This window comes from Lithobates pipiens, unplaced genomic scaffold, assembly GCF_037356315.1.
Source record: "Lithobates pipiens isolate NorthernLeopardFrog02 unplaced genomic scaffold, aLitPip1_a1.2 Scaffold_30, whole genome shotgun sequence".
Taxonomy (NCBI): domain Eukaryota; kingdom Metazoa; phylum Chordata; class Amphibia; order Anura; family Ranidae; genus Lithobates; species Lithobates pipiens.
Window position 1 is genome coordinate 28302108 of NW_027507791.1, and position 9121 is coordinate 28311228.

Genomic DNA, 9121 nt, shown 5'->3' on the forward strand with positions numbered 1-9121 from the left:
TATATATATATATATACCTGTGCATTTTCTCTCTATATACAGACAGTATATATTATATATATATATATATGTATCTCATTCAATAAAAAATAGCGATTATCAATATCTTATTCTAGCTCTAGAGAAGCCAATCTGGAAAGATACACCACATTGAATGATCCCTGAGGTTTCGGAACTGGACCCCCCCCCCTTTTCTTTTTCTCTCCTCGCCACCCCAACCCTGACCCCCCTTCCCCCCCCCCCTTTTTTTTTAATTTTTAAGTCTTTTGGTTTCCCCGCCCCCGTCCCTTTTAGAGTCCAGCCAGGGTTCGGTCGGACTTGCAGCAATCAGTCCATCCACGTTTTCGGGGATTGTGACGGGGGAGGGGGTGGTTTTTTTGGGGGGGGGGGGGGGGAGGGGGGCGCGTAGGAATGGCTGAGGAGAGAAGGTACATCAAATATTTTTTTTTTAGGGGACGATGAGAATGTCTGTGGTGGGGATAGCACAAGTGCTGCGGATTAAACTAGAAATCTTCCTCTCGGGAGACCCCTCGTCTGCGGAGGGGGGGGGTGGGGGCGTTTACCGTCACCAGAGTGCTACGAAGGGTCCAGTACCAAAGGCCCCTCAGGGCTGCCCCCTTCTGAGTGCGCTTGAGGGAGGCTCCAGTAGTGCAGCATGGAGAGGCGGAGGTCATCCATCTTGCCGTTGGTAAGGTCGAGGCCGGGGGTGGGGATGATGCGCGGAGCCGGGGGGTCTTCTTTGCGTCGCCGGCGGGTGCGCACCTCCAGGCAGTTCTGCCCTTTCATGTGGCGCTGGAGGTGGTCCTCCTTGGCGAAGGCCTTGTGGCAGAGCGTGCACTCGTAGGGGCGGTCTCCGGTGTGAAGGTGCATGTGATTCTTCAGGTCGTAGCTGTGCAGGAAGCGGGCGCTGCAGTGCTCGCAGCAGTAAGGGCGCTCGCCCGTGTGTTTCCGCATGTGGATCTTCAGCTTGTCATTCCTGGCGGGGAGAGAGAGAAAAGACATGGCGGCCGTTAGGTGGGGCAAAACGCTCAACAGGAAGCAACACATAATCAGAACAACTCCTGGATGGGGAGCGGAGAGAGAGGTGGGTGGGAGCAATCCCCTGGAGGGGCAGGACAGGTGCAGGGTGCGTCCTAATCAATTACTTCCTGTGTTTTACCAGTTTTCATGTACTAAATCAGGGGTAACAAATTCAAATTCACGGTGGTCCAATCAGTAACATTTTCTTCCAGCCGAGGAACGATTCACTTCACAGTCCCCTCCTCTTAAATCACAATCCCATTCCTACATCAGATCCTCTGCCCCCCTGCATATCACAGTAGTGTCTTAACCCCCCCCCTTCATGTCACCCCCTCTTTTCCCACAGTGGTGTCCTCTGCCCCCCCCCCCCCCCCCTCACATCAAAATCTCCCCCCAAGGGTTTCCTCTGCCCCCCATTCACATCAAAGCCCCCACGTTACATGACCCCCCCAGGATGTCCTCTGCCCCCCTTTACACTACACAGCTCCAACATTAGTATCCTCTGCTCCCCCTCATCACTGCTCCCTCCCCCAGGGTGTCTTCCGTCCCCCCCTTCCCCCATGGTATCCTCTGCCCCTCTTCATATCAACCCCCCCCAGGGTGTCCTCTGCCCCTCTTCACATCAAACCCCCCCCCCCCCAAGGGTGTCCTCTACCCCCTCACATCACAGCCCCCACATCAGTGTCCTCTGACCCGCCCTCTTCCCCCAGGGTGTCCTCTGCCCCCTTTTCACATCAACGCCCCCCAGGGTGTCCTTTGCCCCCCTCACATCACAGCCCCCACATCAGTGTCCTCTGCCCCCTTTTCACATCAACACCCCCCAGGGTGTCCTTTGCCCCCCTCACATCACAGCCTCCACATCAGCGTCCTCTGACCCCCCCTTTTCCCCCATGGTGTCCTCTGCCCCCTTTTCACATCAAACCCCAGGGTGTCCTCTCCCTCCCTTCCCATCACAGCCCCCACATCAGTGTCCTCTGCCCCCCCCCCCAGGGTGTCCTCTGCCCCCTCTTCACATCAACCCCTCCCCCCAAGGGTGTCCTCTCCCCCTTCACATAACAGCACCCACAACAGTGTCCTCTGCCTCTCCCCTTCCCCCATGGTGTCCTCTGCCCCTCTTCACATCAACCCCCCCACGGGGTGTTCTCCCGCGCCCTTCACATCACCCACATCAGTGTCCTCTCCCCCCCCTTGACAGCACCCACATCAGTGTCCTCTGCCCCCTCTTCCTCCCCCATGGTGACCTCTATCCCCTCTTTACATCGCAGCCCCCAAACCAACGTCCTCTGCCCCCTCTTCACATCAATACCCCCCCCCCAGGGTGTCCTCTCCCCCCTGCACATCACAGCCCCAAAATCAATGTCCTCTGCCCCCTCTTCACATCGCCCCCCCCCAGGGTGTCCTCTGTTCCCACTTCACATGACCCACCCCCCCGGGTGTTCTCTGCCCCCCCCCCTTCACATCATAGCCCCACATCAGTGTCCTCAGCTCCCCCTCACATCTCAGCACCCCCCCCCTCAAATGACTGCCGTCACAGTGGTGACCTCTGGTCCACTCCCCCCCCCCCATCACTGCTATATCCTCTGCCCCTTTACTTACACGGGCACACAGAGGAAAGCGGGAGGCTGTACAGTTCTGAGCGGCCCCCCCAAACCTCAGCCGCTGTCCCTGTAGGAAGAGCAAGGAGCGGGGGCTGAAGAGTTCTGAGCGGCAGGAAGTTAGTTATTTCTTATTCACAAGATGATTGGTTGCTAGGACCGCCCTTGTGCCCTAGCAACCAATCACCTTGCTGGTTAATGCCTGCAGCTCCCACCCACGCCTGCCGGTAAGAACTGCCTACAATGAGAGCGGCCGAGACTTGGGGGAGGGGGAGCCATCTCCTAAATGGCGGGACAGTGGCGCTCCGGACAGGACCTTAAACTTGGTCCGGACCGCCGTCCGCCATTTAGCGATCCCTTGAAGTCTGTAAACTTCCTCTGTGAAGACCCCACACACTGACGTCCGTGAATTTTGTGGACCCCGTGAGTAACCACTGCCCTGTCACACCTTTAACAGAGCCCGCCTCCTGAAGGTACAGAGGTGCTGAGAGGAGGAGGAGCTTCAGGAGGCGGAGTCAGTACAGGGATTAGCAAGGTACCATGGGATATGTAGTCCTTTAAAAAAATGGAGACGCTGCAAAGCATGCTGGGAATTCAGGAAGTTGTGGAGACAGCCAACGTAAAAGGAGATTCTTATATTGGATTGTCAGTAATAAATATTGTTGCGACAATGCTGATATGTTATATAATGAGGACCAGAGATCTCCTATAGGGCCCGGGGCCCCTTGGGGCTTTAAACCCCTCCCACCAGCCCACTTCTGCCTAAACTGCTTTGGTTTGGGTGGCATTTGGATGTCCCTTTGGGGTGCTCATTGCTAATAAAGCTGGATGACGGAGGAGATTTTTGTACTTGCCGGAAAATCTTTTCTCAGAGTTGACTGAGGAAGACATACACCATACAACCATCAGATACAATCTTCTCCTGGGGCCGCCTGCTACAGCTGAGCAGATGTGAGGTGTGTGGGGGGGATGGGATGGGGAGGCGAGGGCCTGCTTCATTATTATTATTTTATAGACTCAGAGAAAAAGATATTATGGAGAGTTCAAAAATCCTTTTTATTTTTAGAGGGGAAAAAAGAAGAGCGGAGAGAAAGAGGGGAGACGGGAGATGAGAAGAAAGAAGGAGAACCAAGGGCAAAAAAAAAAAAGGGGAGGTGGGGGCAAAGGAGAAAAAAGGGAGGTGGGGGCAAAGGAGAAAAAAGGGAGGTGGGGGCAAAGGAGAAAAAAGGGAGGTGGGGGCAAAGGAGAAGGAGGAAAAAAAGGGGGGGCAAAGGAGGAGAAAAAAAAGGGAGGCAAAAGGAGGAGAAAAAAAAGGGAGGTAAAGGAGGAGAAAAAAGGGGGGCAAAGAAGGAGAATAAAGGAGGGTAAAGAAAGGAGAACAAAGAAGTAGAATAGAGGGGGGCAAAGAAGGAGAATAAAGAAGAATAAAGGGGGGCAAAGAAGGAGAATAAAGAAGAAGAGGGCAACGAAGTAGAATAAGGGGGGCAAAGAAGGAGAAAAATGAGAGAAACAGAGAATAAGGGGGGCAAATAAGGTGAATAAAGGAGGGCAAAGGAGGAGAATAAAGGAGGGCAAAGAAGGAGCATACAGGAGGGCAAAGAAGGAGAATAAAGGAGGGCAAAGGAGGAGAATAAAGGAGGGCAAAGAAGGAGAATAAAGGAGGGCAAAGAAGGAGAATAAAGGAGGGCAAAGAAGGAGAATAAAGGAGGGCAAAGAAGGAGAATAAAGGAGGGCAAAGAAGGAGAATAAAGGGGGCAAAGAAGGAGAATAAAGGGGGCAAAGAAGGAGAATACAGGAGGGCAAAGGAGGAGAATAAAAGGGGCAAAGAAGGAGAATAAAGGGGGCAAAGGAGAACACAGAAGAAGGAGAATAGAGGGGGGCAAAGGAGGAGAATAAAGGGGGGCAAAGGAGCAGAATAAAGGGGGGGAAAGAAGTAGAATAGAGGGGGCAAAGAAGGAGAATAAAGAAGAATAAAGGGGGGCAAAGGAGCAGAATAAAGAGGGCAACGAAGTAGAATAAGGGGAGGCAAAGTAGGAGAAAAATGAGGGAAAAAGGAGAATAAGGGGGGCAAAGGAGGTGAATAAAGAAGGGCAAAGGAGGAGAATACAGGAGGGCAAAGGAGGAGAATACAGGAGGGCAAAGGAGGAGAATACAGGAGGGCAAAGTAGAACACAGAAGGGGAATAGAGGGGGGCAAAGGAGGAGAATAAAGGGGGGCAAAGGAGCAGAATAAAGGGGGGCAAAGGAACAGAATATATGGGGCAAAGAAGGAGAATAAAGAAGAATAAAGGGGGGCAAAGAAGGAGAATAAGGGGAGGCAAAGAAGGAGAAAAATGAGGGAAAAGGAGAATAAGGGGGGCAAATAAGGTGAATAAAGGAGGGCAAAGGAGGAGAATAAAGGAGGGCAAAGAAGGAGAATAAAGGAGGGCAAAGGAGGAGAATAAAGGAGGGCAAAGGAGGAGAATAAAGGAGGGCAAAGGAGGAGAATAAAGGGAGGGCAAAGGAGGAGAATAAAGGAGGGCAAAGGAGGAGAATAAAGGAGGGCAAAGGAGGAGAATAAAGGAGGGCAAAGGAGGAGAATAAAGGAGGGCAAAGGAGGAGAACACCGGAGGGCAAAGGAGGAGAACACCGGAGGGCAAAGGAGGAGAACACCGGAGGGCAAAGGAGAACACAGGAGGGCAAAGGAGAACACAGGAGGGCAAAGGAGAACACAGGAGGAGAATAGAGGGGGGCAAAGGAGGAGAATAAAGGGGGCAAAGAAGGAGAATACAGGAGGGCAAAGGAGGAGAATAAAGGGGGGCAAAGAAGTAGAATAGAGGGGGCACAGGAGAATAAAGAAGAATAATGGGTGGCAAAGAAGGAGAAAAAAGGGGGGCAAAGAAGGAGAATAAAGTGGGGCAAAGAAGGAGAATAAAGTGGGGCAAAGAAGGAGAAAAATTAGGGAAAAGGATAATAAGGGGGAAATATGGTGAATAAAAGAGGGCAAATAAGGTGAATATAGGAGGGCAAAAGAAGAAGAATAAAGGAGAACAAAGAAGGAGAATAGAGGGGGGCAAAGAAGTAAAAACAGGAGGAAGAAGGAGGAAAAGAAGGGCAAGGGAAGAAAGAGGGTGAAGGAGAAGGGGAAAGTGAGGTAAAAGGTAAGCAGTAGAGCAGGGAAGGTCTTACAACCGCGCCAACCTGTAGAGTCTGAAAATCAGCAATTGCCCCGCTGTGTCACACATCAGCAGGCGATACTCGGCAGTTTGAGCTGCAGAGAACCTTGTCAGTTTTTCTACACTTTAAAACCCATTAGACCCCAATATCACTGCTCCATCCACACTCACCTATAATCTGGGGGGAGTTGTGCCGTCAGAGATGTAGACGGGGATAATGACGGTGGCAGAGGGGCTAGATGGACTGGACCAAACCATCCTCCTAATGATCTGTACCACCACTGAGATCACTGGGGGGGGGGCATGTCTGTGCCACCACTGAGATCACTGGGGGGGGGGTGGGCATGTCTGTGCCACCACTGAGATCACTGGGGGGGGTGGGCATGTCTGTGCCACCACTGAGATCACTGGGGGGGGGGGCATGTCTGTGCCACCACTGAGATCACTGGGCACTGAGGGGGGTAGGTCTGTGCCACCTCTGAGTTCACTTGGGGTGACGGGCATGTCTGTGCCACCACTGAGATCATTGGGCACTGAGGGGGGGTATGTCTGTGCCACCTCTTAGCTCACCGTCTGTGATGTCTGTCCCCCCCTGGTATACCTATAACTGGCACAGGAAGGAGCGTTCTTATTGGCCCCCGTAGGAGCAGACATAGGTACAGGGTGGTTCTGTGGCGCTCACCTTGTGAATCTCACTTGGCAGACCTGGCACACGAAGGGTTTCTCCCCTGTGTGGGTGCGCATGTGGCGGGGTAGTTTTCCAGCTCCGTGAATAATCTTGTGGCAGACGGGACATTCCTGCGGCATCTGCGATCGCCGTTTCCTGACAAGCTTGTCGGTGCCGTCCAGGGAGGAGGCCGTCAGTTCCGGGTGCTCGGGGTCCAGGGGCCCCAGGAAGGTCATGTCGGTGGGCTCTTCGTCAGACAAGATTTCGTCGGGTGGAGAAGGGGGGACGAACATGTGCTGGCTCCCCAGCCCGTTGTTGGGGGTGAAGCGCTCGTAGTTGAGGCTGCCGTCGCCCGGCGGTAGTTCTGCCGGCGATGGAGCGTCGGCGGGGCTCTCCGCCCTCTCCGTGGAGTCGTCGTCCACGATATACGGGGCTCGGCTCGGGTTCACCTGCAGGAACTTCTTCCGAACTCTTCGCGGGATAAGTTTCTGCGGCACCGCCATGGGAAGGGGTAAGGCGTTTTCGGCCTCCGGAGGGGGCGTGGCATCTTCTCCGTTCTCTTGCATGCCGTAGCACTCTAGATATTGCCGCGCCCGTAGGAAGCCCTCCAGATCTTCGGCATCTCCCCCCATTTCTTCTCGGCCTCCGCTGCACTGCAGGATCTCCACGCAGGCCTCCACCACGCACGGAATCTCCAGGAGGCGCGCGGCGCGCAGCACGTCCCGCATGTTGGCATTGCTGATGGTGAGCGTGGCGGTATAGGCGAAGTCCAGCAGCGCCCCCAGAGCGTCGGGCTTGAGGAAGTCCAGCTGGCAGACGTTGCGGGATGACTTCGCAGGCGGCGCCCCAGTGAAGAGTTTGCGGAAATACTGGCTGCAGGCGGCCAGCACGGCGCGATGGGTGCGGTACTCCAACCCTTGCGTCTTGATGGTGATGTCACACAGGACGCCGCGGCGACGCTGCTCGTTCAGGCAGCTCAGAAGATCGCTGCTGTGTTCTGGGAATGGGATCCCGATCAACTCGTCTTCTGAGGTCGCCATCACCACCTGGGGGGGAACCAATTATAGAGTATTAGTATATTATACAGTGTGACATCACCGCCCCCAGATATATTATACAGAGTGACATCACCGCCCCCAGATATATTATACAGAGCGACATCACCGCCCCCAGATATATTATACAGAGTGACATCACCGCCCCCAGATATATTATACAGAATGACATCACCACCCCCCAGATATATTATACAGAATGACATCACCACCCCCCAGATATATTATACAGAGCGACATCACCGCCCCCAGATATATTATACAGAGTGACATCACCGCCCCCAGATATATTATACAGAATGACATCACCACCCCCCAGATATATTATACAGAGTGACATCACCGCCCCCAGATATATTATACAGAGTGACATCACCGCCCCCCAGATATATTATACAGAGTGACATCACCGCCCCCAGATATATTATACAGAGTGACATCACCACCCCCCAGATATATTATACAGAGTGACATCACCGCCCCCAGATATATTATACAGGAGTGACATCACCGCCCCCCAGATATATTATACAGAGTGACATCACCGCCCCCAGATATATTATACAGAGTGACATCACCGCCCCCAGATATATTATACAGGAGTGACATCACCGCCCCCCAGATATATTATACAGAGTGACATCACCGCCCCCAGATATATTATACAGAGTGACATCACCGCCCCCAGATATATTATACAGAGTGACATCACCGCCCCCAGATATATTATACAGAATGACATCACCACCCCCCAGATATATTATACAGAATGACATCACCACCCCCCAGATATATTATACAGAATGACATCACCACCCCCCAGATATATTATACAGAATGACATCACCACCCCCCAGATATATTATACAGAGTGACATCACCGCCCCCCCAGATATATTATACAGAGTGACATCACCACCCCCCAGATATATTATACAGAGTGACATCACCGCCCCCCAGATATATTATACAGAGTGACATCACCGCCCCCCAGATATATTATACAGAGTGACATCACCACCCCCCAGATATATTATACAGAGCGACATCACCACCCCCCAGATATATTATACAGAGCGACATCACCACCCCCCAGATATATTATACAGAGCGACATCACCACCCCCCAGATATATTATACAGAGCGACATCACCACCCCCCAGATATATTATACAGAGTGACATCACCGCCCCCCAGATATATTATACAGAGTGACATCACCGCCCCCCAGATATATTATACAGAGTGACATCACCGCCCCCCAGATATATTATACAGAGCGACATCACCACCCCCCAGATATATTATACAGAGCGACATCACCACCCCCCAGATATATTATACAGAGCGACATCACCGCCCCCCAGATATATTATACAGAGCGACATCACCGCCCCCAGATATATTATACAGAGTGACATCACCGCCCCCAGATATATTATACAGAATGACATCACCACCCCCCAGATATATTATACAGAATGACATCACCACCCCCCAGATATATTATACAGAATGACATCACCACCCCCCAGATATATTATACAGAATGACATCACCACCCCCCAGATATATTATACAGAATGACATCACCACCCCCCAGATATATTATACAGAGTGACATCACCG

At 52.5% G+C, this 9121-nt stretch overlaps 1 protein-coding gene across 1 annotated transcript in view; it reads right to left on the reverse strand.

Moving 5' to 3' along the window:
- Positions 1-383: 383 nt before the first annotated feature.
- The window catches only part of ZBTB7B (zinc finger and BTB domain containing 7B), an 18382-nt gene continuing 9644 nt past the window's right edge, over positions 384-9121 (reverse strand). The window contains exons 2-3 of the mRNA XM_077463843.1: positions 6452-7482; positions 384-976 (exon numbers count right to left, since the gene is read on the reverse strand). Of these exons, the coding sequence (XP_077319969.1) occupies positions 577-976; positions 6452-7476 (1425 nt within the window). The 5' untranslated portion in view covers positions 7477-7482 and the 3' untranslated portion in view covers positions 384-576. The remainder of the gene's footprint in view (positions 977-6451; positions 7483-9121) is intronic.